At 35.3% G+C, this 27,916-nt stretch overlaps 4 protein-coding genes and 1 pseudogene across 7 annotated transcripts; all 5 read left to right on the top strand.

The window, feature by feature from the left end:
* On the top strand, positions 397–6,454 carry LOC18769878 (auxin-induced in root cultures protein 12). 2 transcript variants are annotated; one of them, XM_020567678.1, is made up of 2 exons: positions 397–1,264; positions 6,139–6,454. In XM_020567678.1, exons 1-2 carry the CDS (start codon positions 488–490, stop codon positions 6,163–6,165), a joined length of 804 nt encoding a protein of 267 aa, XP_020423267.1. In that variant the 5' UTR covers positions 397–487; the 3' UTR covers positions 6,166–6,454. The 2 variants fall into 2 exon arrangements, with proteins under 2 accessions (XP_020423267.1, XP_007204138.2); XM_007204076.2 differs by lacking the exon at positions 6,139–6,454 and having other exon boundaries at positions 397–1,606.
* LOC18771164 (auxin-induced in root cultures protein 12) lies at positions 5,117–6,454 on the top strand. Its single transcript, XM_007202960.2, has one exon. It carries the CDS (start codon positions 5,272–5,274, stop codon positions 6,163–6,165), a length of 894 nt encoding a protein of 297 aa, XP_007203022.2. The 5' UTR covers positions 5,117–5,271; the 3' UTR covers positions 6,166–6,454.
* On the top strand, positions 8,308–13,427 carry LOC18770055 (cyclic nucleotide-gated ion channel 1). 2 transcript variants are annotated; one of them, XM_020567666.1, is made up of 8 exons: positions 8,308–8,487; positions 10,362–10,469; positions 10,509–10,827; positions 10,900–11,091; positions 11,608–11,918; positions 12,023–12,137; positions 12,265–12,513; positions 12,732–13,427. In XM_020567666.1, the coding sequence occupies exons 1-8, from the start codon at positions 8,450–8,452 to the stop codon at positions 13,284–13,286; spliced, it is 1,887 nt and encodes a 628-aa protein (XP_020423255.1). In that variant the 5' UTR covers positions 8,308–8,449; the 3' UTR covers positions 13,287–13,427. The 2 variants fall into 2 exon arrangements, with proteins under 2 accessions (XP_020423255.1, XP_007202094.2); XM_007202032.2 differs by having other exon boundaries at positions 8,309–8,487; positions 10,362–10,827.
* On the top strand, positions 17,745–20,600 carry LOC109950172 (cyclic nucleotide-gated ion channel 1-like). Of its 2 annotated transcripts, XM_020567935.1 has the most exons (7): positions 17,745–17,990; positions 18,142–18,640; positions 18,766–18,954; positions 19,055–19,377; positions 19,462–19,576; positions 19,712–19,828; positions 19,914–20,600. In XM_020567935.1, exons 1-7 carry the CDS (start codon positions 17,953–17,955, stop codon positions 20,391–20,393), a joined length of 1,761 nt encoding a protein of 586 aa, XP_020423524.1. In that variant the 5' UTR covers positions 17,745–17,952; the 3' UTR covers positions 20,394–20,600. The 2 variants fall into 2 exon arrangements, with proteins under 2 accessions (XP_020423524.1, XP_020423523.1); XM_020567934.1 differs by having other exon boundaries at positions 19,055–19,576.
* On the top strand, positions 22,881–27,624 carry LOC109950149 (annotated as a pseudogene).

A 27,916-nucleotide genomic window follows, 5' to 3' on the forward strand; every position in this document is an offset into this window, starting at 1 on the left:
AAATACCTTCTCCGCAGAAAGTTGTATTTCTGATGCATTTTTGTGTGTTTGCTATGCTAATCCTGGAGAAGAGACCTCCTAGGTTTTACTTCTTCGCTTCAAGTTGCTTTTGCTTCTCTTTCTTTCCTTCAAAACAGATCAGTACACAAGAAATAATCAATCTTGTAAAATCAAAATTTCAAAACTGAAGTAATAACTTCTCTTCATTTTTTATATATTTATTTTGGGTTATATCGACTATTAATATGCTGAATAAGTGGGTTATATGAGTAGATGTTTTTTTTTTACTAAGTACTTAGAAGTCATTTACAAATAAAGTAAGTGGGAAAAAAGAATAAAGAGTGGAAATAGCAGCAATCTAATTCTTTTGGCAACACTCCAACTTCATTGGGCCATAATTGAATTCAGACATTTATCTTCTCTTCAGCTTTTGCTAAAGACATTTATCCTTTCTTTGTATTGTCCTAATTCTCTCTCTCTCTCTCCAATGGCTTCCTCTCTTCTTCTTCTTGTGTCAGTTTCATGGTTCTCTTCCTTCCTGGCTCTGCTAGTCTCCCCCGCACAAGCAGCCACCTGCACCTCACAGACATTCAATAACAACAAGCTCTACTCCAACTGCACCGACCTCCCCGTCCTCAACTCCTACCTCCACTGGACCTACGATACCTCCGACTCCTCTCTGTCTATCGCCTTCATCTCTACACCCTCCCAATCTGACGGCTGGGTAGCGTGGGGCATCAACCCCACCTCCACCAAGATGGCTGGAGCACAGATACTCTTGGCCTACAACACAGATGGTGGGATCCCAACCGTCAAAACCTTCAACATCAGCTCATACACCTCCGTGGTACCGGGAAAACTCTCATTTGATATCTGGGACATCAGCTCCGAGTTCTCCAACGGAACGTTCAAGATCTTCGCCGCCGTTAAGGTTCCCAAAAACAAGAAGTCTGTGAACCAAGTCTGGCAGGTGGGCCCCAGGGTCAACCAAACCTCTGGTTTCCCCGACAAACATGACATCGTCGGCCCCAACCTCGAGTCCTTTCAGACCTTGTACTTGGCAGCTAGGCCCATTACGGGCAATAGCTTTAATCCCTATAAACCTGGCACTAGCATTAATCCCTATAATCCTGGCAACTGCAGTAGTCCAAATACGGGCACTCCTTCCATTAGGCAGCTCTGCACTCCCGCTAGTGGCCGTGGTGGTGGTAGTGCAGGAGGGGCTTTGAGGATTGGGAGTGGAGGAAACGTGGTTTTGTTCTCTGTTTTGCTTTCGGTTCTTGCAGCTTTCATTGCTTTCTAAATTTGGTATTTTGGATTTGGTCTTCCTGATTTTATTTTTCTTCATAGTAATGTGATCGATGAGGTTTATTGTATAGGGATGGTAATTTTCTGATGCTATAATGGGTCGTGTGAAGAATAAAATTATGTTTGGGGATAGCTTTGGGGAAATTTTTTGGATATGAGGTTGGGGCTGGTTCGGGGAAATTATGATATAAAGTAATATGTATATTATTTATATTTCATGTATGTATATATTGCTAAGTGTGTTCTAGTTGTGTAACATGAATATTATTAAATTTTAAATTCTGCATATTTCATTCAATAGTTTCTATTTTTTTTCTCTGGTATCAAAGGCTTAAATAGAGTTTGTTACCAAGCTCCGATTCGCTTGGTCATGTTCTCATCCCTATTATATTGTTGAAGATGAAACAATTAGCAAGTACAAAATATTTTTTTGATTTTGGTTGCTTGTTTAATAGAGTTCGTTAAGTTAAATCCTTTTATTTAGTGGGAGTGAGCAGCAGAAACACCAATGACAATGAATCAAGGAGTACAAGGACTCTGAGTTAAACGTAACACATGATAGATGACTTGGCTCAACAAATCAGATGGCCTACGATACATAGACTGTACCAAAGGATTACCCAATAACAATCAACCAAACAAACTGCACACATACCTGACTTTAACTAAACCTTTTGCATTTCAGAACTAGTAATCCAATACTACTTTTTGGAGACGAGACCCAAACATCCTAAATCAGTTCAGAAATTGAAAACTCATTCAATCAAATTATTAAACAGATGGCATATGCATTCAAAGTGACATCCTAGGCACTCAGAAGGATCCGCCAAGCTAGGACTCCGCATTTCTTGCTCAAATCCATACGTTCAGAAGCAAATAATAAGACATGCTGATGAAATAAACTAAAGGAACTTTGCAAAACAAAGATACAGAACAACCATTCTGTTTGGTTATGATTAATCATATTTGACACTCTTGTAATTTTACTTAGTAATTTAAAAGCTCAATGGATCTAGATTAGGATAATGGTGCTAGCATAAATTTTTTTACTTTGTAATTTTACTTTGGACATAAGCATAATTTTTTTAAAGAGATCGTTACATTGTTAAATGATATTATTAATTTACGCTTTATAATTAATATAGATGAATGACATACTGATATGTGCATGCATATGTATTATAAAGTAGATTGAAACCACCCTACATTCCACATGTGTCGCAAGGGAAGACTTATTATAAGACGCCGCCTCCTATCCGCTTATAATTTTAAGAGAGAGTTGCTCAACATTTTATTTTTTTTTTGGGTAAGAGAGATTTGCTCAACTTTATAAAGCAGAATTATTTCATCTTTTTTTACCAAAGACAAGAACATGAAATACTTTCTTTTAAGTTTCTAGACTTGTCTATTGTCACGCTTGAAAAACTCCATTTCCTTCTGTCTAAAATTCTCCCTCAATCAGCATCTCTTCAGTCTCAGGTTAGTAAGGATTCTCAAATTTTGCTCATTTTCTGAGTTACCTTCTCCACTACAACTCTTTTGTCCCAAACAAAGGTTGAAGTATTTTCAAATAGGGCCCACCACTTGAAGTCAATTGTCGCTCAATTTTGGTGGCATTTTCAGAGAGAGTTTCCTCGTTCTCAGATTGAGCATTTTGCAGCTTCTTCCATACAGGCATTCTGGCGCCGCCATCGGGCAAAGGCTAAGGGCCCAACTGGATGGGACAAACTTACATTAAATTAGCCAAAACTACGACATCCAAAAAAAAGAAGAGTGTAATAAGCACATAAACCAACTACTTTTCTTTTTTTCTTATCTTATTTGGGTATTTTGTTTGTGTTTGTGTTGCTTTGTTTGTTTTCGATTGTTTACTATTTGTCATCCTTGGTTCGTTCCCCTTCAATGTCGAGGTGTGGACTGCTTTGAAGGGAGCATTTTTCTCACAATTTTAATCCAATGTATATTTTTACCATTATTCTCAATACTTGACAGGTGTCTTTAAGTATAACCATAGTTACATAAATCGAAGTAAAAAAGTTAATTATGGTTATGCTTATGAATACGTGTCAAATATTGAAAAGGGTGGTGAACAAAAATATTTCTCTGCTTTGAATTTGTTTTGGACCTTGTAACATGCAATAATTTATTATCATTTTGAAGTTGTGCCTTGTTTTGAGTTTTTTAAAGTGGTTTTCTTCGGCCTTGGCCCTTTTCTATATGGTTTCCTTGTTTTGGCTTTGTACAAGCCACTAGGTTTCTTGTTAAGTAATGATCTTGTGACCCAAAAAAGAGGCTAATTTTGTTTGCAGTAACACCCTTGAATAATGACAATACCAAAAAAGCCTTATTTGCTTACTGAAAGTATTTAAAAAGTGTCTTTTGACCTCTAGGCAATAGTTGTTGTAAGAGTAAGTTCTATGAAGGATAAAATTAGGCACGAAGACATGTTTGGGGAGATTTATGGATATGGTGTTGGGAATTATATTGTATCTTGAATTAAATAATTAATTCATAAAAAATAAAACTTTCCTTTTGTTTGCTGTTCTAATCCAATCATTTCTATTATATATATTTTTGCTCATTCAAAAATTATTATTTTTATGAGTATTATTGTAAGGTCAGGAATCCTTTCTCCAATGAATGCGAGAAGGGGGAAATGTCGGGTTTCAATATTATGGGTGTTGAGGCAGGAATGAAATACGAATGGCTTACTCGATTCGACCTGTTATACAATCATCTTCATCATAATCCTATTAAGAGCCAACATAGCCCAGTTCCCTTGTATTGTATTCACCCTCTCAACAAAACCATTGAAAAGCTCGGCTCCGTCGCTTCTGACACAAGATCTGCTTGGCAAGGGCAACAAAACCATTAAAAATAAGATATTAATATATCTTATGTGCATGCATACGTATTATAAAGTAGATTGAAACCACCCTACATTCGACATGTGTCAGTTGCACTCAAAAATAATATTCCGCTTATTGTGACCTTTCTTAACAGCAATAAAGGATGAATGCAAATGAGCTTGGAAAAGACAAGAGCAACGTCTTATCTGCTTTTAGGAGAGATTTGCAAATGAGCAGCATTATTTCATCTTTTTGGCCAAAGACAACACCACCACTCCAACTTTCATTGAGCCATAGAATATGAAATACTTTCTTTCAGTTTTCTAGACTTGTCTATTGTCAAGCTTGAAAAACTCCATTTCGTTATGTCCAAATTCTCCATCTATCCGTATCTCTTCACTCTCAGGTTAGTAAGGATTCTCACTAAAACTTGATTGTTGTTAGAGGGGCAAAACAGAGAAGAAGGAAAAAAAACTTATTTTTATTCTTTGGAAAGAGATATACTCGTGGAAACTATTGAGAGGGAGAGTGGGGTCAATTTTGGAGAATTATATCTATATGTTAGTTTTCCCACGAACATATTTATCTCTAATTAGCTTTTAACATGCCAGAAAACAATCCAGGGCAATCATAAAAAGTACAATCCATAAGTCAGATCTCAACTATATATGCACGAACACTAAGATAAGACTGACTAATTAATCAAGCGGAAAGCATAGTATTAGTGGAAGCAAAATTATTTCATCTTTTTGCTAAAGATAATAATCCTTCAGTTATTTTTACTCGTATTTTATTTTTTTATTCATTTTATCTTCTAATCTATCATGTAAATTAAAAAAATAATAATAACCTTACCTTTTCATACATCATTATTCCAAAAATACCCTTAATTCAATTCAAACTAAGAACCAATCATGACTATAACATGAATGCAAGTTAAATGGGCAAGAAATGAACAAAGAATGGAAATAACAGCACTCTAATTCTTTTGGCAACACTCCAACTTCTATGGGCCATAATTGAATTCAGACATTTATCTTCTCTTCAGCTTTTGCTAAAGACATTTATCCTTTCTTCGGTCTGTCCAAATTCTCTCTCTCTCTCTCTCTCCCCAATGGCTTCCTCTCTTCTTCTTCTTGTGTCAGTTTCATGGTTCTCTTCCTTCCTGGCTCTGCTAGTCTCACCCGCACAAGCAGACACCTGCACCTCACAGGTATTCATTAACAGCAATCTCTACTCCAGCTGCACCGACCTCCCCGTCCTCAGCTCCTACCTCCACTGGACCTACGATACCTCCAACTCCTCTCTGTCCATCGCCTTCATCTCTACACCCCCCCAATCTGACGGCTGGGTAGCGTGGGGCATCAACCCCACCTCCACCAAGATGGCTGGGGCACAGATACTCTTGGCCTACAACACAGATAGTGGGATCCCAACCGTCAAAACCTTCAACATCAGCTCATACACCTCCGTGGTACCGGGAAAACTCTCGTTTGATATCTGGGACATCAGCTCCGAGTTCTCCAACGGAACGTTCAAGATCTTCGCCGCCCTTAAGGTTCCCCAAAACGAGAAGTCTGTGAACCAAGTCTGGCAGGTGGGCCCCCGGGTCAACCAAACCTCTGGTTTCCCCGACAAACATGACATCGTCGGCCCCAACCTGGAGTCCTTTCAGACCTTGTCCTTGGCAGCTAATCCCACAACGGGCACTGGCATTAATCCATATACACCTGGCACTAGCATTAATAATCCCTATAATAGTAGCAACTGCAATCGTCCCAATCCCACTATGCCGTGCGTTCCCGCTAGTGGCATGGGTGGTGGTGGCTTTGGTCGTCGTGGTGGTAGTGGTGGTGGTAATGGTAGTGGTGGTGTTGGTGGTGGTAGTGGCGGGGGTGGTAGTGGTGGTGGTGGTAGTGCAGGAGGGGCTTTGAGGATTGGAAGTGGAGGAAACGTGGTTTTGTTCTCTGTCTTGCTTTTGGTTCTTGCAGCTCTCATTGCTTTCTAAATTTCGTATTTTGGATTTGGTCTTCCTAATTTTATTTTTCTTCATAGTAATGTGATCGATGAGGTTTATTGTATAGGGATGGTAATTTTCTGATGCTAATGGGTCGTGTGAGGAATAAAATTCTGTTTGGGGATAGCTTTGGGGAAATTTTTTGGATATGGGGTTGGGGCTGGTTCGGGGAAATTATGATATAAAGTAATATGTATATTATTTATATTTCATGTATGTATATATTGCCAAGTGTGTTCTAGTTGTGTATCATGAATATTATTAAATTTTAAATTCTGCATATTTCATTCAGTAGTTTCTATTTTTTTTCTCTGGTATCAAAGGCATAAATAGAGTTTGTTACCAAGCTCCGATTCGCTTGGTCATTTCCTCATCCCCATTATATTGTTGAAAATGAAACAATTAGTAAGCACAAAATCTTTTTTGATTTTGGTTACTTGTTTAATAGAGTTTATTAAGTTAAATCCTTTTATTTAGTGGGAGTAAGCAGCAGAATCACCAATGACAATGAATCAAGGAGAACAAGGACTCTGAGTTAAAACGTAACAGATGACATATGACTTGGCTCAAGAAATCAGATGGCCTATGATACATAGACTGTACCAAAGGATTACTCAATAACAATTAACCAAACAAACTGCACACACACCTGACTTTAACTATACTTTTTGCATTCAGAACTAGTAATCCAATACTACTTTTTGCAGACGAGACACGAACATCCTAAATCATTTCAGAAACTGAAAACTCATTCAATCAAATTATCAAACACATGGCATATGCATTCAAAGTGACATCCAAGGTACTCAGAAGGATTCGTCAAACTAGGACTCCGTATTGCTAGCCAGTGACAGAGCCACTTAATATATACAACTTATTAATAGACAACTTGTAATTTAAATTAATGGCCCCTTTAAAAAAAATTAGACATGGTTAATTTGAAAATTTTAGTTCTAATATGTGTTTTGAACACTTATATGTATTTGATATACTTGTGTTTTCTATTTCGGCCCAATTTTACAATTCTAACTCCGCCCCTGTTGCTAGTAACAACTAAGATGATTAAGTGTGTGCTCAAATCCATACATTCAGAAGCAAATAGTAAGACATGCTGATGGAATAAAATATAGGAACTTTGCAAAACAAAGATACAGAACAACCATTCTTTTAGGTTATGATTAATCATATTTGACACTCTTGTAATTTTACTTTGTAATTTAAAATCTCAATTGATCTAGATTAGGATAATGGTGCTAGCATCAATTTTTTACTTTGCGCATAAACATAATTTCTTTTTAAAGAGATCGTTACATTGTTAGATGATATTATTAATTTACACTTTATAATTAGAGATATTTAGTCATATACCTATTCTTAGCACTAAAACTATAAATAGGATAGATGAATGACATATTGATATGTACATGCATACGTATTATAAAGTAGATTGAAACCGCCCTACATTCCACTTGTGTCGCAAAGGAAGACTTATTATAAGACGTCGCCTCTTATCCTCTTATAATTTTAAGAGAGAGCTGCTCAACTTTTTTTTTTTTTTTTTTTTTTTTGGAGGGATCTGCTCAACTTTATAAAGCAGAATTATTTCATCTTTTTTGCCAAAGACAAGAACATGAAATACTTTCTTTTAAGTTTCTAGACTTGTCTATTGCCACGTTTGAAAAACTCCATTTCCTTCTGTCCAAATTCTCCCTCTATCAGCATCTCTTCAGTCTCAGGTTGTAAGGATTCTCACTATAATGCGATGGTTGTTAGAGGGGCAAAACAGAGAAAAAAAATACTTATTTTAATTATTTGGAAAGAGAGATACCAGAAAACAATTGGAGACATTAATCAATGTTCAAACCAGGGCAATCATGGAGACTCAACTGTGCACGAACGAAGACTGACTTAATAAAGCAGAAAGCAGAAAGCATAGTGGAAGCAAAATTATTTCATCTTTTTATTAACAATAATTCTTTTGACAACACTCCAACTTTATTGGGCTATACTTGATATATAAATTCAGACATTTATCTTCCCTTTTGTTTTTTTCCCAAAAGACGCACTCTCTCTCTCTCTCTCTCTCTCTCTCTCTCTCTCTCTCTCTCTCTCTCTGTGCCTGTATAAATTTGATCAGGTGTAAGTAGTGGTAATCTGGAATGTACTTTTTTAAAACTGTCTCTCCATCTTATATGAATCATCTCTTGAGTCTCAGGTTAGAACTTGCTGCTGCTCATTGTTCATAGGACATCCAATCAATTAATAAGCTTGAGTTATGGCGGACTCCAATCATTGTAACTCAACAGCCATAAGGTTAGCCATTTTTTCTCCCCTTTGATTCCTGATTGAAAGGTCAGAGTTTCTTTCTCTAACTCTCAGAACACTTTTTCCGTTTTTTTCTTTTTAGGGAAATATATGGTAGACAAAAAGATGTTGTTGCATGTATTAGTAATCGCCACTTTAACCTGATATCTACTCTCATCTTCATTCTTAAAACTTGAAACATTTTTATATTTATAACTCTTTTATTTTTTTATAATTAAATAATTAAATTATAGAGAGTGAAAAAAACTTAGACAAAGAAAATAGACTAACAATCCTTTTGGGGTTTTACACAAAACCTCATGAGATTTTTCACAAAACCCCATGAGATTTCACAAATTACACGAACATCTCCTACAATTTTAAATTATTTTCACACAACCCCTTTCCATTGATTATTTGTAAATTGAAGATTTTATAAATAAAAAATTTCTCCAAAGGATGAAGTTGGCCTTTGCAATCATATTGCACAAAATTGAGGTTGATTTTATCATCTGCATAATTGTTTTTAACTGAAATCATTAGTTTTTGGACGAACAATCAAGAAAAGGGGATTTTGTAAAAACAATTTGAAACCTCAGTTGGTGTTCATGTCATTTTTGAAACCTTAAGGGGTTTTGTGAGAACACCGAAAACCTCATGGGAGTGTTAGTGTAAATAATTCAATAAAAAAAGGTCTCAAATTCCCAGCCACTAACAGGGGATCATGTTTGGATGGTTGTGGGTTGGGGTAGTTCGAAGAAAGAGAGAATCGATGGGCAAGGAGCGGAATAGAGGGTGTTTGGCAGGGATGTGAAGATCGGGGGCCGGCAAAGGAGTGCCTGGAGTTTGAGATGGTTCTTTTTTCATCTATCATTTATTTATTTAGTTTTAGAAAAGAGAGAATTAAATATATAGTTATACATATAGACAGTAGTGGAGCCAAAGAATTTTATGTACGAGGGGGCCTCTCACAAAAAATTTGCTCACAATACATGCCAAAGTAACCACGAGGACCAAGACATCATATATATAATAATGATATCCTTGGAAGATATATTGTGAGCACGAAGATATACTGTCGCCTGTCAATTTGTGTAGATTACAAAAGGAAAAAAGTTGTAAATATTTTTTGTGAGAATAAATCAAAATGTCACAAACCCAAACATACCATAGGTGGAGAGAAATTTTTTTTTAAAATAATAGAAAATTTAACAAACCTTAATTAAGTGAGTACACTTAATAGAAACTTGATATTATATTATATGGAGAATTAACAAAAGTCATAAACATGATTGTAAAGGCAAGGAGGATGTATGTTGTGTCCATGAAAAAAAAAATGAGAGAAAAAAAGACTTACATTTTAAGGATTTGTGTTTAAAAAATATATATAATAATAATATTATTATTATGTAGGAAAATATGTGAGAATGTGAAGGTGAAAATGTCCCACATTGAAAAGTTGAGAAACCTAGTAATGACTTATAAAGAGTTGGTTATTCCCCCATTGCCAATTGGTCTTTGGGTGAAACATCAACTTCCTTCAAAATGTAGGTGTGAAAATGAGATTCTTGAAATATATTAAAAGTATCATAAAAATTTATTAATATACATATGCAGTCCCCTTCCATTGAGATCCCTCAAATAATTTGCTCCCTTAGTGGCTATGTCCCTGCCTATAGAAGGTTTTGAGACTGGTGGTGATGTTATGCATTAAGTTAAAGTAGTGAGTAAAAATGCTCCTATATATTAGTGTTTAAAATGTGGTAAAAATATACTTTAAGATATTTAGAGCACGAGCATGCAACAGCAAGGAAATATAAGAAGGGAAAGTTGCTAATTTGTGTCTCGTTTCTTATATATGCTTATTTGTGTGTCTTGTTTAGTATTGAAGATCGGAATGTAGAGGGGGAATCTGGTAATGAAGGTGGAGCAGCCAAAAAGGGAAGATCAAAATGGGCAACAATAGAGTCAGCAATATTATTCCTTCCAAAGTGGGCAACAATAGAGTCAGCAATATTATTCCTTCCAAAGTGGGAGACAGTATTTGCGGTATCATGTACACTTGCTGTCTTCCTTGATCCTGTGTACCCTTACATTCCTGTCATGAAGGAGGGGGATAACATGTGCTACTATTGGGACGAAATCTTGATGTGGGAATTTTTTGGTTTAAGATCAGCCCTAGACCTCTTTTATGCAATGGACATTGTCATCTTCTGGCGTCAGCGGAATGGTAATAATGCTAAGGCATTTCGGGCCTCCTCAGAAAAAAGGGAAACAACAGTTAAGGGAACCATCCTTAAGCTGTTACCCTTTCTACCTCGTGCGTATGTTGCTCTTCCCTTTCCGCAGGTAAGAGAAGATGCCTTTCATGTGTGTGTGTGTATATACATATATAAATCATTGTATAATTAATGTGTGCAGGCAATAATCATTGCTGGACGATATTCAAGCTTTAATAGTTCTTTTCTTCTAATGTTCTTCGCTCCTATCCAATATATACTACGGGTTTATCGCACGTACGGACTTCTCAAGCGGTGTCCTGACATAGAAACTGGAATAGGAAGATGGCTTAAAGCAATATTGGATTTTCTTCCCTTCGTGCTTGCTGCTCATGTGAGTTCCAATCTTATCTCTCACATATATATAAGACCAAAAAAAAAAAAAAAATGTCCCTCACAAATATTTTGTTAAGTACACACGTGCACTATCAATGTTTGGATAGATATATAACTTTTAATTTTTTAATTTTTTTTTTTAAGTTGGGTACTCCAACTTTTTGGCTAGTCTCTAAATCTAGTACCAAAATTGAAGGGTGCACGCGGTCCAATTTGGTCCAATTTTCACCTAGAATCGAAACTGAACTATTCGTTCAATGCAGTTCAATAAAGTTCTTAGTAAAAACTGCAACAAAATCAAACCAAACCAGACCTGTCTAAGACCGGTTTGATTTTCAGGTTCCACAGTTTGGGTTGGGCCCGATTTTATTAGATATAAATTTAGGTACTTATAATTGGGATGAATTATAGTAGTCTCCGTTTAAAGTATAAGCGTTGGTATATGAAGTTTGCGAATGTGTCCGAATTGAGTACTCTACTTTAAATTGTTGCTCGTTAATTCTCCTTCCTTCAGCTATTCGGAGCCTTGTGGTACAATCTTTCTCTTCAACGAGAGCTGGATTGTTGGACGCTTGCCTGTCGAGACAAAGAGGTGGGATGTGATATTTCTGAAACAGGTTATTATTTCTACTGTGGTACCGCCGATGAGATGGCCACGAATCTCAATACCACGCATATAATCGCATCATGCCCTTTAAATCCACCAGATCCAACCATCTTCGATTTTGGTATATTTCTCTACGGTATTCAGTCTAACATGACAAGGTCAACGGATCTTCCACCAAAGTTGTTTCAATGTTTTTGGTGGGGGTTACGAAATCTGAGGTTGGTATAAACCTAGATATCATGAAACTGCTTGGTGTTTAGTTTGGTGGTATTTATCTATGTAAGAATCGATGGGGATTTAAGTAACGCTTTCATTTTTGCAGTTCTATTGGTTCAAACCTCCCGACCAGTATCTATATGGTGGAAATCTGTTTTACGATTTTGGTATCTATAAGTGGCATAGTCCTATTCTTAATATATCTCAATACGAGGGTACAGGTTCGTTCGTAATCATGTGTTTAAAAATACATATGTGTGTGTGTGTGTGGTTTTGTGTTTTTGTAATGTTTCTATGTTTATACTTACGGGTTTAAAATGAACTCCTTTTGGAAATAACTGCATGCAGATGTCACAACAAAGATCAGATCAGCATAAATTATTGATTCGAAAGAAACAGATGATGGATCCAGATATAAACGCATGGTTGTATAAAATCGGCCTTTATAATAAGAATTTGCAGATGCGCATCATGAAAAACGTACACCAAAAACTTGAAGAAAACAAAGAAGTTGATACGGAGAATATTCTCTCTCTTCTTCCCATTATACACCAAAGATGTATCATGTGCCTTCTCAGCTGGAAATCACTTAAAAGAGTAAGTACTTAATTATAAATTATGGATATATATATATATATATATATATATATATATATATTACAAGGATTCAAAGTCAAGAAAAAAGTATGTACATTGTTTATGGGATTTTTCATCACGTAAATCCGTATTCGTAGCTAGCTATAAATTTATATATGTTTCCTTGCTAGATTAATTTATTCTCTTTGTTTTTTCTTTAATAATATTAATCTTCGTAGGTGCCAATGCTGGAAAATATGAATAAAAATGTGTTGAAAGAAATATGTGAGCATCTTAAGATAGTGAAGTACAGTGAAGACAACTATATTGTTCGAGAGGGAGAACCACTTGATAAAATGCTCTTCATCACCCAAGGCACCGCATGGTCATACCCAACCAGCGCAACTGGTTCCTCAGCAATTAAGTGTCTTGTGGAAGGTGATTTCTATGGAGAAGAGCTTCTAAATTGGGCATCAAAATTGAACTCTTTTTCTGAATTTCCCTACTCAACCAGAATTGTCAAGGCTCATACGAAAGTTGAAGCATTTGCCATCAAAGCCAACAGCTTGAACATTGTTGTATCCAAATTTTGGTGGCATTTTAGCAAGAGGCTTGATCACATAGAGGACTCTCAGTTGGAGAGGTGGCAAAGTTTGGCAGCTTCTTCCATGCAAGCAAAATGGCGCCGCCGCATGCAAGGCCGAGCTATGGGCGTACCTGGGAAAAAAAATATTAGCCTAAAAAGTATCTTATGTTGTATCAACGTCAAAAACACATATGATCTCATGCTATGAATTTCATTATGACCAGTCACAGAAAGTAAGTTCATGGATGATCGATATAAGAATGTATATTCTACTTTTAATTTTGCTTTTGGTATGTGATTTTACATGCATTTCTTTGGAAATCATATGCTTCAAAAAGTTAAATGTGTTGATGTGGGCTTGTGAGCGTGGATAAATTATTTATGGTCAAGTTCGGAATATAATGTCGGTGCAATTTCTTTCCTTGAGATGAATGGGATGAGCTAAAGCACATAACCAGTACACTACCAGTGCTACCTCGTCCGTGCAAAGAGCAACATCCTATCCGAGCATCTCCAAAGAGTATTAGCAAATTAAACTCCTTATATTAAAGTTTGTTGACATATGTGGCAATTTGAAAAGGCTTATTTGCTACTTGAATAATTTTTGCTCTAACAGACTCTTTTATTCAATAATGCAATATCATGAAAAAGAATGAAAAATATGAAAACATGTGAAAAATATTTATGTATTTATTATATGAAAAGAAAAAAAATGCATATTTTTTACATTTTCAAGGTAGGTTTTGTTTTTCTAAAGTAAAATTAAATGTTTGAAGAGCCAAAGTCAACTTTACCAGTTCTGAAAAGAGAGAAAAAGGTTGCGGCTTTGATGACTGAGATTGAAGGGGCTATTAGAGAGAGTTTTTTTTTTTTATATGGCTTACTTATTTTAGAATTCCAAAGCTGTTGAAGAGGTTGTTGGAGAGAGTTTTTCTGATGTGGCTCACCTATTTTAGAATTCAAAGCTGTTGAAGAGGCTGTTGGAGATACTCTAAAGAAGAAAGAGTTGCGCAACTTTAATAAAGCGGAAAATATTGTGAAAAAGCATTAGAGCTTCTCCAATTGTCTCTTCAACTACTTTGGGATGCTCAAATAGGTGGGCCAAATCATAAAAAATCTTTTCAACAACCTTGTAAAACTCAGTCATCAAAGCTGCAACATCTTTCTCTCTCTTCAAGACTGGTAAGTTGATTTTGGCTCTTCAAATCATTTAATTTTAGTGTGGAAAAATAAAATTTACCTTGAAAATGTTTAAAACATGCATTTTTAGTTTTCAGATAATAAATATATAGACATTTTAAACATGTTTTCATATTTTTCATTATTTTTCATGATATTGCATTAATTGAATTGAAAAGTCTATTGGAGCAAATATTATTCAAGTAGCCAATAAACCTTTTCAAATTGCAACACAGGTCAACAAACTTTAATTTGAAGAGTTTAGTTTACTACTACTCTTGGAGATCCTCTTATAACTTCATGTTTCTGCTAAAGAGTATATATTCTTAGCTTGGGGAACACTCAAACGATATAGAACATATCACTAAATACTCTCTTTAATTTTCTACTTTCTTTGACCACCAATCAGACGCTTTGTCAATTATCACTGCATAAATTTAGATTCGGATTCCATTTCTGTTCTCATCCTTATGTGCTAATTATTCCTCTCTCTCTCCACCATGTACCTGTATAAATTAAGCGATACTTGTGAACATTGATCAGGTATATCACTATACTGCCAGTACATGTTGGCGTGACTTGTGGATATTGACTTACTTTCCTTACACACCAAGAATTCTTATTATAATTGTAATTGATTTACTTTAATTCCTGATTTCCTACTGTAAATGGATTTAGGAATTTATTATTTACTTGCCCATTCAGGTTTTGTTGTATTATAAATATGAGCTCCTACAAGGAGAAGAATACACAGAAAATTCCCACAAACAAATATTCTCTCATAGTTTTCATATTTTAGCAGTACAGGTGTAAGTTTCAATGCCCGTTTAAATTATCTCTATTTAATTCTCTCCATCTTAAAAACACAAATATATATTTTACTATTTGCAGGAGTCAATATTATTTTGTGGTGCTGGTATTTTAACAAGCTCATTGGGACTAAATGTCTACATTCTTCAAAAGTAAGATCAACCTCAATACTCATGTACAACATGAACCTGCAAACCTACTCGTCATGGTTATGGAACAGACATATATGCAGCTGGCGAAAAGAATATCGAAGAAGCTTCAATTCAAAACAAGATGCAAATGATAAATCCGGAGATAGATTTGTGATTATCCAAAAACTCACTCCTCAAGGATATGAAATTAGTGGTGATGGAAAGCGTAGGACAAAGACTTGAAGAAAACAAAGATGTTTATGTGGATTGCCTGGTTGAAGTGAGGATCTCCAGTTTTTTCTGGTGGTGGGAATGCCTAGATTGACGGGTCCTTATGATTACCTAGTGGAGAAAGTTGAGGTTCCACTCCAAAACCAATTGGCAATGGGGGGAGTAGCTCAACTCCTTATAAGCCCTTGTTAGGTTTCTCAACTTTCCAATGTGGGACTTTTTACCTTCACATTCTCACACGCCCTCGCACATGTGGCGAATTTTCAAGCCTAATACGTGGACAACACATATTGGGTGACGTGGAGCACGTGTGGCCATTGAGCTTTCACACGTGGGCTAACCTGTTCTGATACCATGAAGGAAGTTGAGGTTCCACCCCAAAACCAATTGGCAATGGGAGGAGTAGCTCAACTCCTTATAAGCCCTTGCTAAGTTTCTCAACTTTCCAATGTGAGACTTTTTACCTTCACATTCTCACACCTAGGTTGTCAAATATAGTTCTCTTAGGCTTGCAGGTTCTAATGTTTGATTTGTGGTGAGTCTGTGATGTGCTTGTTTGTTCATAGGTTTATGACTAGTAATTGACTAGTCATTTGTTACTAGGAACAATTATTCATTGTGGTGAGTCTGTGATGTGTTTGTTTGTTCATACTCTCCTGTGAAAATTAGCCAACAATAATGCTACATTATTTTCTTTCATACATCTTTAATTTATTTTTGCCTTCACAATGATATATGGTCGAGTTTGATCTTGAACACACCTAACAAGAAAATGTAGAAACTTGAGGCAGAAATACGGAGGAAGAATAAAGAGACAATTCAAGCCGTAAGTTCTAAATGTGGTAATCAATTGGTCTCTCATGAATGACTTTCTTGATGATCAAAGCACTATTTTACGCAATCATATCATAGGGATGTGTAAGAGTGTGAAGTACATATATTCTATCTTTTTTTTTCTTTTTTTTTTTTTGCTCTTGCATGTGATTTTATTTATATTCCTCGGAAATGATTTGGTTCAAGTAAAGTATATTGGTGTTGCTTTCGCACCAAGAGAAATTTTCAGGAGTTTTAATTTTACACTATCACGTAATGTTATTGATTGATGTACTCGATGCTTAAAGCTCCATTACACAATCAGATCATAGGTACGTGTAATAGTGTGAAGTACATATATTCTAACTTTTTATTTTTTGCTCTTGTCATGTGATTTTGTTTATATTTTTTTTGGAAATGATTTGGTTCAAGTAAAGTATGTTGGTGTTGATTTGCACACCAAGAGAAATTTTCAAGAGTTAATATTACACTGTCACGTAGTGTACTGATTAATGTATTATTACATAAATGAGAAACATAGTTTATATATATATATGAAACCTCTAGGATATAATATTAATGAATAAATTCCGTGCTATAATTTATAAAGTAGATTAGTAAAAGCATATTCACATGATAGTACTACCGTAGTATTCTATAATCACTCCTCTTGGAACTCCTAAATCTAAGAAGAGAGAAAAGATTAGTGGCTCTCTATAATTTAATGATGCTTTGTTTTATGAATGTTTTAACTTTTTAATTAATGCTATTTTATATATATATATATATATATATATATATAGAGATGGACCATTTATATTGAATTAAATAATTATTATAGTATTTATGACTCCCTAAACTAGATAAATTTTGTGAATTTTTAGCAAAATTTTGACTAAAAAACAGAGAGCATGATTGTAGATGCTCTAACATGATATAAGATTACAATGGGCTCCCTAAATTAATTTCTTAGACAAATTTTATGGAGGAATTGAATAAATACAATTCCAACCATACTCCCTATCCACCTATTAAAATAGGGAGACCTGGAACTCCTAAATTTGAAGATACAGTAAAAGCTCATAGTGGCTCCTAATACTATTTATTTTAATAATAGGGTTTTAAACATTTATTTAAGGATTTTATGTTATTATTGTTTTTCTTCACTTTATTCTAAAACTGAATTTAAGAAGCATTAAAGCATTTATGATTCCCTAAACTAATGAGTATGGTTAAAGTTGAATTTTGTTAGGGAGCTCTTAAAATACATGTCTAATGTTTTTAGCTAAATTTTAAACAAAAAATAGGGAATATGATTGTAGATGCTCTAAGACTGTGTCACTCAAGTATCTCTCTCAAATCAAAAGGATCAAAGGGCAGCATATTAAGGGAAAAGCTATGGAGGCCCCTCTTCTATCTAGCCAATCGTACTTTTAATAAAGCACAAAAACATAGTGCTGAAAGCAATAATATATGCATTAACTGAAGAACACTCCAACTTTATTGAGCCATAGAATAAATTCTCTCTCTTACACACACATATATATTGTCAAGTTAGAAGGGGCCTCAGTCTCTTCACACTTGGACAGGAAAATTCTCTAACTTTCACTTCATATTTGGCTAATATTTGCAGAAGTACGTACAAGAGCGAGCTACCTGGGTTTTTGAATAACCCGTAGACTTGAGAGAGGATACAAATAAGCTTGAGACATGAGCAAACCGGTTAAAGATGTATCAATTGAGTTGAGGTTAGGTTCTTTACTTCACACCTTTTTCTTTTTCTTTTAATGGTTTTTTTTAGGAAACTTCGATGGTACGAAGACTATTTTAGGTGCATACTTAATTTATTTCTGATGGACGCGATTATATATATTTGTTAATTTGTTGTGTCTTCTTCAGCGAACTAGAACAGATTGCAAAATGGCCAGAACTAGAATTAGAACAGAGTACAAGTACTTGTGCAAAATCGACAGAACCAGCAGTAGATCGCAGTATAAGTGTTACTAAGAAATGGATAGAATTGAAGGAAGCTCTTGTTTTACGCGGTCGTCATCACCGTTCAAAATGGGATATGACCTTCGCAATATCATCTGCATTTGCTGTGTTCATTGATCCCTTGATCTGTTACGCTCCCGTCCTCATCGATGATAACACGTGCTACTATTGGGACCACAGGTTGATGTGGACATTTTTCGCCTTACGATCAGCCGCAGATCTATTTTATGCAACGGACATTTTTGTTTTCCTAAGTCGAAGTCGCGCTAAGCCATTTCGGACCTCCTGGACAAGAATTATTGGCGGTCCTCATACAAAAATTTGTAAAATGTTGAATGGCAAGAAAACACTTAGGTTTTTACGCATTCTGCCTCGCATTTGTGCTGCTCTTCCCATTCTACAGGTAAGCAATTTCGTACCTAATTAAGACGACTAAGAGAAGCTAAGCTAGCTAGCTCCTTTGGAACGTAATTATATATGTTTGTTACACAACGGTCAAATCTGAACTGTTGGTTTAAATGTGTGCAGGCAATAATACTCAGTGGAAAATATACATCCGTTGATAACAATGAGTTTTTTTATCTAATTCCAATCCAATATACCCTACGAGCTATTAGGCTCTACCGACGGCTCAATCGGAGTTCTAGTATAGAGACTACAGTAAGAAGATTACGTAAAGCTGTTTTGGACTTCCTTCCCTTCATCCTTGCTGCTCATGTAAGATTCAGTCTTATCTCCCATATTTTTTGTCATTTTGGTACTTTTCGAATTTTCGATGAACTATTGATTATTAATTATCTGCTTGTTGGTCCTTTAGCTATTCGGAGCCTTGTGGTACATTCTTGCTGTGGATCGAAAGATAGGTTGTTGGCAGGAGCACGTCTGTAAATTTGATGGTATATGTGGTCGAGAAGCACTTGATTATTTCTTCTATTGCAGTAGTTCCACTCCTGCAAACAATATGAAGTTCAATAGCTCCCTTTTACAAAAGTCATGCGCTGTACAACTTTCAGAAAATGTATCAACTTTACCTTTCGATTTTGGTATATATCTATACGCTCTCCAATCTGACATGACAAGGTCAAGAGGTCTTCCAGTGAAGATGTTGCAATGTCTTTGGTGGGGCCTGCGAAATCTGAGGTTTGTTCATTGGAATTTTGTTTTGTTTTTGGTTTTTCCTTCCCACTTTGAGCTATATTGCTTTTCATCATTTTATTTTTGCAGTTCTTTTGGTTCAAACCTCCAGACCAGTTTCTTTATGGACGAAATCATCTTTTCAATTCTGATATCTATAAGTGGCTTGGCACTGTTTTTAGTATATCTCAATGCAAGGGTGCAGGTTGGTATATATATATATATTACTTACAAATTTTTGTATTAATTAATTCCTGTGTGTATATATTTCTGATATAATTAATTAATCAACTCATCATGAAATTGTTTTTAAAATTAATAATTAAACAAATATGGGCAGGGGTCGCAAAAAATATTAGATCAGCTCAACTTAAGAGAGAAGATGCAAAGTATATATCCACAGATAATAACTCAAATGCGTATTATGTGCCGTCTCCGCTTGGATTCACTAAAGGAAGTAAGTAGTTGGGTTAATTTTTTCTGTTAATTTGTGTTCAAATTAATTAATTTTACCTAATTAAATATACACATTGGTATGGTAGGTGCCGATGCTTAAAAGTACAGATGAGAAAATGTTACAAGCAATCTGCGAGCATCTTAAGCCGGTAACTTATGGGGAGGATATTTATATCATTCGAGAAGGGGAACCACTTCGAAAGATGCTTTTCATCACTCAAGGCACTGCTTTGACCTACACAACCATTAAGGGTGGAACAAATGTTTGCAAGTGCCTTGAGAAAAGTGACTTTTATGGAGAAGAACTTCTAAATTGGGCGTTCAAATTCGGCTCATTTTCTGAGTTACCTATCTCCCCTACGACTGTTGTATCCCAAACAAAAGTTGAAGCGTTTTCTATTAGGGCCAACCACTTGAAGTCTGTTGTCGCTCAATTTTGGTGGCGTTTTCAAAAGGAACTTCCTCGTTCTCAGTTGGAGCATTTCTCAGCTTCTTGCTTGCAGAAATACTGGCGTCATCACATTAAATTAACTAAAAATACAGGATCTAAAGAAAAGAGAGAGTAATAAGTACATGAATGAACCTACTAATAATTCTCTGAGTTTGCTTTGGATCTTGTAACACAACAATTCTTGCCATATTGGGGTTAGGCCTTGTTTCGATTTTTTTTTTTTAAAACTACTTTTCGTTGGCCTTCACCCTTTTCCTATATGTTTATTGTTTTGTCTTGTTTTTGGTTTCTGCTGACCGCCGCTAGGTGTGTTGTTCATCAATGATCTTTGCTTTTTTAGTAAAATCTATAGAGAATGCGTACAGATATATAGGGCTACTTGTTTTGTGACGTATACCATATTGTTTTGGGATTTATACTACTATACTATTCCATAGAGAAAACTAGATAAAGCCTTTGAATAATGAGAACTAGATAAAATAAAAGCCTTTAAAAAATATCTTATGTTTTATCAGCGTCAAAAACACAAATTATCTCATGCTATTTCTTTTTCTTGTTTTTGGTTACTCAAAACCTATTATGAATTTTTAATTTGTGGATTCGCTCTCGTGTTTAATTTATGGCCTTTGTGTGTGTGTGCCAATCTTCTTGTTGAGTTTCAAACAGTTCAAAATTAACTGAAGATATTAAGAAAAAAAACAAAAACAAAAACAAAAATAAAAACAAAAAAACTTGCTGTCGTCGGCTTGGACCCATAAGTAGAGTTTTATCACAGGCCCATGGATGCATGGGGCCGCTCCTTCCTTGTGCTCGGATAAGAGAACGGTAAAATGAGAACATTATATGAGAATCAATACCAACCATCCAAAGTCATCTGAACGGCTAGACACATGGCATGCATTCAAAGTGACATTTTAGACACTCAAAAGAATACATCAAGCTAGAACTTCGCGCAGTGCTAGCAACAACTAAGGTGATTCAAGTATGTGTTCAAATCCATACATCAGAAGCAAATAATAAGACACATGCTGATCAAATAAACTAAAGGAACTTTGCAAAACAAAGATACAGAACAACCATTATGTTAGGTTATGATTAACCATATTGGTTTTTAGCTTTTCTTGACACTCTTGTAATTTTACTTTGTAATTTAAAAGCTCAATGGATCTAGATTAGGATAATGGTGCTAGCATAAATTTTTTACTTTGTAATTTTACTTTGTGTATAAGCATAAATTTTTTAGAGACATCGTTATATTGTCGAATGATATTATTAATTTACGTTTTATAATTGATATAGATGAATGACATATTGATATGTGCATGCATAGGTATTATAAAATAGATTGAAACCACTCTACATTCCACGTGTGTCGCAAAGGAAGACTTATTATAAGAAGTCGCCTCCTATCCTCTTATAATTTTAAGAGAGAGTTGCTCAACTTTATAAAGCAGAATTATTTCTTCTTTTTTGCCAAAGACAAGAATATGAAATACTTTCTTTAAGTTTCTAGACTTGTCCAATGTCACGCTTGAAAAACTCCATTTCGTTATGTCCAAATTCTCCCTCTATCGGTAGCTCTTTAGTCTCAGGTTAGTAAGGATTCTCACTAGGACAAGATTAAAATTTGATAAGAAGATTTGATGGTTGTTAGAGGGGCAAAACAGAGAAGAAATATTTTTTTTTAATTCTTTGGAAAGAGAGATACACGTGGAAACATTTGCGGGAGAGAGTTAGGTCAGTTTTTGGAGAATTATATATCTAACTACTTTTAGTTTCCATAAACATGCCAGCAAAACAATTGGAGACCTTAATCAATGTTGAAACCAGGGCAATCATTAAGCCTTTAGCACCAAGACTCAACTGTGCACGAAGACTTAGAGGTCGCCTCAAGAAGACTCAACTGTGCACGAAGACTTAGAGGTCGCCTGTGCACGAAGACTTAGAGTTCGCCTCAAGAAGACTCAACTGTGCACGAAGACTTAGAGGTCGCCTCCTATCTGCTTATTGCTACTTTTTGAAAAAATCTGAAAAGATGCATGCAAACAAGATCGACGTCCTATCTGCTTTTAAGACTGAATTATTTCATCTTTTTTGCCAAAGACAATAACACTCAACTTCATTGTGCAATATTAGAACATGATAATACTTTCTTTAATTCCTTTTCGTTCTCTCCAAATTCTCCCTCTATCAGTATCTCTTCAGTCTCAAGTTTTTTTTGTTTTTTGTTTTTGTAAGTTCAGTCTCAGGTTAGTCAGAATTCTCACTAGGACTGGATTAATATTTGGTAAGAGAATCAAAATTTGATGGTTGTTAGAGGGGCAAAACAGAGAAATAAAAAAAACTTATTTTAATTCTTTTTTGGTAAATACCACGAGGTGTCCTCACAACCGAATGGTGGGATTAATTATTTTTAAAGAGAGATAAACTTAGAAACATTTGAGGGAGAGAGTGGGGTCCAATTATATTTAGTTTTCCAACTTTGATAATGACATCCAACTCTTAGTTTTCCACACACATAATTGACTTTGAACAGGCTCCTAGCTGCTGCTCATATATATCATCAATAAGCTTGAATTATGGAGGACTCCAATCCGGACTCAACAGCCATAAGGTTAGCTTTTTTTCTCCCTTTAATTCCTGATTGAAAGGTTAGTTTCTTTCTCTGACTCTCAGAACTTTTTTTCTTTTCTCTTTAGGAAAACTTTTCTATATATAATATATAGTAGACAAAGGAAACCATTAAGACATCTAGTCGTGATTAATAAAATTAACAATTCCGATGGTTCAAGAAAACAAACCTACAACGATCAATTGAGTAGTTAAATGATTTTGGATTCAAGTGAATTTTTGCATGTGTGATCTTTGAGGGAATAATGCGCGGACGCTATGTGGACATCCAAACATTATTATCGTGCGGACGCTATATATTTTATACTATCTCTCTATGCTTTTTTTCGTGTTTACGAGCCACACGGTAACTGCGGACATCCGGATGTGTGAGATATATATATATATATATATATATATATATATATTACCACGACTTTGTCTCTTCACACGTAGACAAGATTGATATTAATTTGATAATTCTCTAACTTCCACTCTTCTCCATATTTAGCTACTATTCGCAGGAGTACGTACTCAATATTATTTGGAGCCGTGGTTTAACGAGTGCGAGCTACTTGGGTTTTGTGAATAATTCGTACACTTCAGAGAGGATCTTGCGTCATAAATAAGCTTGAGACATGATCAATCCGGTTGATGAAGTATCAATTCAGTTGAGGTTAATTTCTTTATGTACTCTAAGACCTTTTTTTTTTTTTTTTTTTTTTTTGAGAAGATTTTTCTTTTTCATTAAGTAGATGTTTTATGAAACAATAGGATCTCGCATTTGCAGTGGCTTAAACATGTTTTATTAGGTGGCTTTAATCCAATCCACCATGACCAATTAAACAACTTTTCTACTACACAATACCACGACACTATGCATATACATTGGCGTACAGACTTTTTAGTACATTTGTAGATGTTTATTCAAAGATCATTTTTATATAAAAAATCACTTGAATCAGATATCATTTGACCACTTAATTAAATTATTGAAATTCAAGTACTTTTTTAAAGCATCGTGTTCATTGATTTTGTTGATCTTAATTAGATTCTTTAATGATTTTCAATTTGCATGATTTTTTGCAAGAATGATCTCTGAATGAATATGTGAAAAATAGAAGGTTTGGATTGTTGAAATTTTTTTTCATAAAGTACCCTAAAGGGTGTCCCTCAATAGAAGGGGAATATATATGTGATTGTTAGGAAAAATCTATTTTATTGCTTGATTAATTATAGGGCCTTTCAATATGGACCCAGTCAACGACCAAAATGTTAAGAGAAAGCATCCTATTATAGTTATTGAATAAAAACCCAATTTTCATTTATTACTTAGATTTTATAACTATTTTGCCATTCAAGGTAAATAATAGAAACAACTTATTAAAAGCACTTTATTTTTTTATACAATTAAAAGCGCTTTATTTTTTTTACATAATGCATACATAATTAATATACATATATATAATCTATCTAACCAAACCAAAAGGTAAAAATGAAGAACACATGAATGTTAAAATTAAGTATATTATATTCATCACTTATATATACATGTTAGAAGTGCATATAACCGATATATATATATAATTTTTCTTTCTCTTGGACGCGATTTTATATATATATTTGTTAATTTGTTGTGTCTTGTTCAGTAATCTAGATGAGGAGGGGGAATCTTCCAAGCTCAAGGAAGATGGAGGACAGACACGTACAAGCAGTGCTGCAGAAAAATGGTCAAAACTGGAGGAAGTTGTTAATAACGCATATCAGATTCATCAGCAGCCAAAAAAATTCCTTCCAAAGTGGGATATCATATTTACAGTGGCATCTGCATTTGCTGTGTTTGTTGATCCTTTGAGCTGCTACGTTATCATCATCGACGATAGCACGTGCTACTATTGGGACCAAACCTTGATGTGGACAGTTTTCGCCTTACGATCAGCCTGTGATCTATTTTATGCAACGGACATTTTTGTTTACATAAAGCGACGTCGCGGCAATGGTAATGCCAAGCCATTTGGGACCTACTGGATAAAGTTTTTTGGCGGTCCTCATTCCACAGTTTTTTGGCGGTTCATAGGCATTCTACCTCGCATTTGTGCTGCTCTTCCCATTCTACAGGTATACAAGATCATACCGAAGAGAAGCTACAGCTATCTTATCTTGTAAATGAAGAAAGTTGAGATTCCACTCTAAAATCAATTGGTAATGGGGGGGAGTAGCCCAACTCCTAATAAACTCTTGCTAGGTTTCTCAACTTTTCAATGTGGAACTCTTTACTTTCACATTCTCACACGCCCCCGCACGTGTAGCGAATTTTCAAGCCTAAAACGTGGACAATATATTTTGAGTGACGTGGAGCAGGTGTGGCCATTGGGATTTCACACGTGGGCTAACCTGCTCTAATACCATGAAGGAAGTTCAGGTTCCACCCCAAAACCAATTGGCAATGGGGGGAGTAGCCCAACTCCTTATAAGCCCTTACTAGGTTTCTCAACTTTCCAATGTGAGACTCTTTAGTAAATATTATCTTTTCTAGGTTAATAATTAAACAGTAATCTTCATATGTTAATAATTATTTAATATTGGTTACACAGTAATCAAATTTCAACTGCTGGCTTTAAATGTGTCCAGGCAATCATACTCGTTGGAAAATATACATACCTTATTTGCATGTACGATCAGCTATTTTATCTAATTCCAATCCAATATATTCTACGGGCTTATAACCTCTACCGATGGCTCGATCAGCATGCTAACATAGAGACGGCAGTAAAAAGATTTCTTAAAGCTGCTCTGGACTTCCTTCCATTCATTCTTGCTGCTCATGTAAGTTTCAATCTTAATCTTCCATATTTGAATTTAATATTGATTATTGACTATCTGCTCGTTGGTCCTTCAGCTATTCGGAGCCTTGTGGTACTTTTTTGCTGTGAACCGAAAGATAGCTTGCTGGCAGGAGCATGTCTGTAAATTTTATCATATATGTGATCGTGAAATACTTTATTCTTTCTTCTATTGCGTTAGCACCACTCCAGGAAACAATACTGAGTTCAGTGTCAGTGTCTCGCGTTTACACGAGTCATGCGCTGTACAACTTTCAGCAAATGTAACAAGTTTACCTTTCGATTTTGGTATATATCTATACGCTCTCCAATCTAATATGACAAGCTCAAGAGATCTTCCAGTGAAGATATTACAATGTATTTGGTGGGGCCTGCAAAATCTGAGGTTTGTATATTTATGAGGCTTTTTAAACTTTCATGATGATCCCCAAAAATAAATAAATCATGTTTTGATCCTAATTACAATTTACAAGGATGTCATAGTAGTAGACACGTTAGTTCTTATAGTTCTGATTTTTTTATATAAAAAAGGTTCCTATATTCTAACACTACCAATGAATTATATATATAGAATTTCATGCAAAGTTTTAAACTCATCAATTCTTCCTTATGACAAAAATTGATTGTTCAAATTCTACATGAATTTGAAGGCTGAAAAAGATATGTCAAAAATGACATATCTTTAGATTCTCCCCCAAAAACTTTGAGCTAGGTAGCAGATGGAATTTTCATTATAATAACCTGCGATATACACTTATCAAATATATTGCTTCTTCATTTTCTTTTTGCAGTTCTTTTGGTTCAGAGCTCAAGACCAGTTTCTTTAAGGACGAAATCATCTTTTCGATTGTGATCTCTATAAGTGGCTTGGCACTATTTTTAGTATATCTCAATTCAAGGGTGCAGGTTGGTGTTTAAACAAAACCGATGTCGTTTTTTTGTTTGACAAAGCGATATTCTAAATTAAATTTATGTCTTTAAACTTGAAGCTCCTCCATATAAATTTCCGTATTAATTCTTGTGTATCTATAAAATTAATAATTATATGCAGGGGTCGAAAAAAGTGTCAGATCAGCTTAAATTGCAGCAAAAGATTAAAACGGTATATCTAGACATAATAGAGCAAATGCGTAACATGTGCTGTCTCGGCTTGGCTTCACTGAAGAAAGTAAGTAGTTGGGTTAATTTGCTCTGATTCTTTCTATTAAATTTTGTTCGACACGAACAAATTATATGAGATTGGTAGGTGCCGTTGCTTGAAAATACAGATGAGAAAGGGTTAAAAGCAATCAGCGAGTATCTTAAGCCGTGGACTTATGACGAGGATGTTTATATCATTCGAGAGGGAGAACCATTCGAAAGATGTTTTTCATCGCACGAGGCACTGCATTGACCTACACAACTATTAAGGGTGGAACAAATGTGTGCAAATGCCTTGAGGAGAGTGATTGTTATGGAGAAGAACTTCTAAATTGGGCATTCAAATTTTGCTCATTTTCAGAGTTACCTATCTCCACTACAAATCTTATGTCCCAAACAAAAGTTGAAGCATTTTCAATTAGGGCCTGCCACTTGAAGTCAATTGTCACTCAATTTTGGTGGCATTTTCAGAGAGAGCTTCCTCGTTCTCAGTTGGAGCCTTTTGCAGCTTCTTCCATACAGGTATTCTGGCGCCGCCGTCGTGCAAAGGCTAAGGGAGCATTTTCTGAGGAAGCTTCCTCGTTCTCAATTGGAGCATTTTGCAGCTTCTTCCATACAGGCATTCTGGCGCCCCGTCGTGCAAAGGCTAAGGCCCAACTGGATGGGACAAACTTACATTAAATTAGCCAAAACTACGACATCCAAAAAAAAGAGTGTAATAAGCACATAAACCAACTACTTTTCTTCTTTTCTTATCTTGTGTGGGTATTTTTGTGTTTATGTTGCTTTGTTGTTTTCGATTGTTTACTATGTGTCGTCCTTGGTTCATTCCCTTCATATGTCGAGGTGTGGACTGCTTTGAATTTGTTTTGGACCTTGTAACACTCAATAATTTATTGTCGTTTAGGAGTTGTGCTTTGGTTTGAGTTTTTTAAAACTGCTTTTCTTCGGCCTTGGCCCTTTTTGTACATATGTACTTGTTTTGGCTTTGTGCAATCCACTGGGTTTCTTGTTAAGTAATGATCTTGTGACTGGAAAAAAAAAA

Source organism: Prunus persica, chromosome G7, assembly GCF_000346465.2.
Source record: "Prunus persica cultivar Lovell chromosome G7, Prunus_persica_NCBIv2, whole genome shotgun sequence".
In the NCBI taxonomy this organism is placed as follows: Eukaryota; Viridiplantae; Streptophyta; class Magnoliopsida; order Rosales; family Rosaceae; genus Prunus; species Prunus persica.

Bases quoted from the DNA above. Each gene is read 5' to 3' on its own strand.
- LOC18769878 (XM_007204076.2), top strand. From the start codon at position 488: ATGGCTTCCTCTCTTCTTCTTCTTGTGTCAGTTTCATGGTTCTCTTCC.
- LOC18770055 (XM_007202032.2), top strand. From the start codon at position 8,450: ATGGCGGACTCCAATCATTGTAACTCAACAGCCATAAG. The intron at 11,092-11,607 runs GTGAGTTCCAAT...TCCTTCCTTCAG, and splicing joins CCTTCGTGCTTGCTGCTCAT to CTATTCGGAGCCTTGTGGTA. The intron at 11,919-12,022 runs GTTGGTATAAAC...TCATTTTTGCAG, and splicing joins TGGGGGTTACGAAATCTGAG to TTCTATTGGTTCAAACCTCC.
- LOC18771164 (XM_007202960.2), top strand. From the start codon at position 5,272: ATGGCTTCCTCTCTTCTTCTTCTTGTGTCAGTTTCATGGTTCTCTTCC.
- LOC109950172 (XM_020567934.1), top strand. From the start codon at position 17,953: ATGAGCAAACCGGTTAAAGATGTATCAATTGAGTTGAG. The intron at 18,641-18,765 runs GTAAGCAATTTC...AAATGTGTGCAG, and splicing joins CTGCTCTTCCCATTCTACAG to GCAATAATACTCAGTGGAAA. The intron at 19,577-19,711 runs GTTGGTATATAT...AAATATGGGCAG, and splicing joins ATCTCAATGCAAGGGTGCAG to GGGTCGCAAAAAATATTAGA.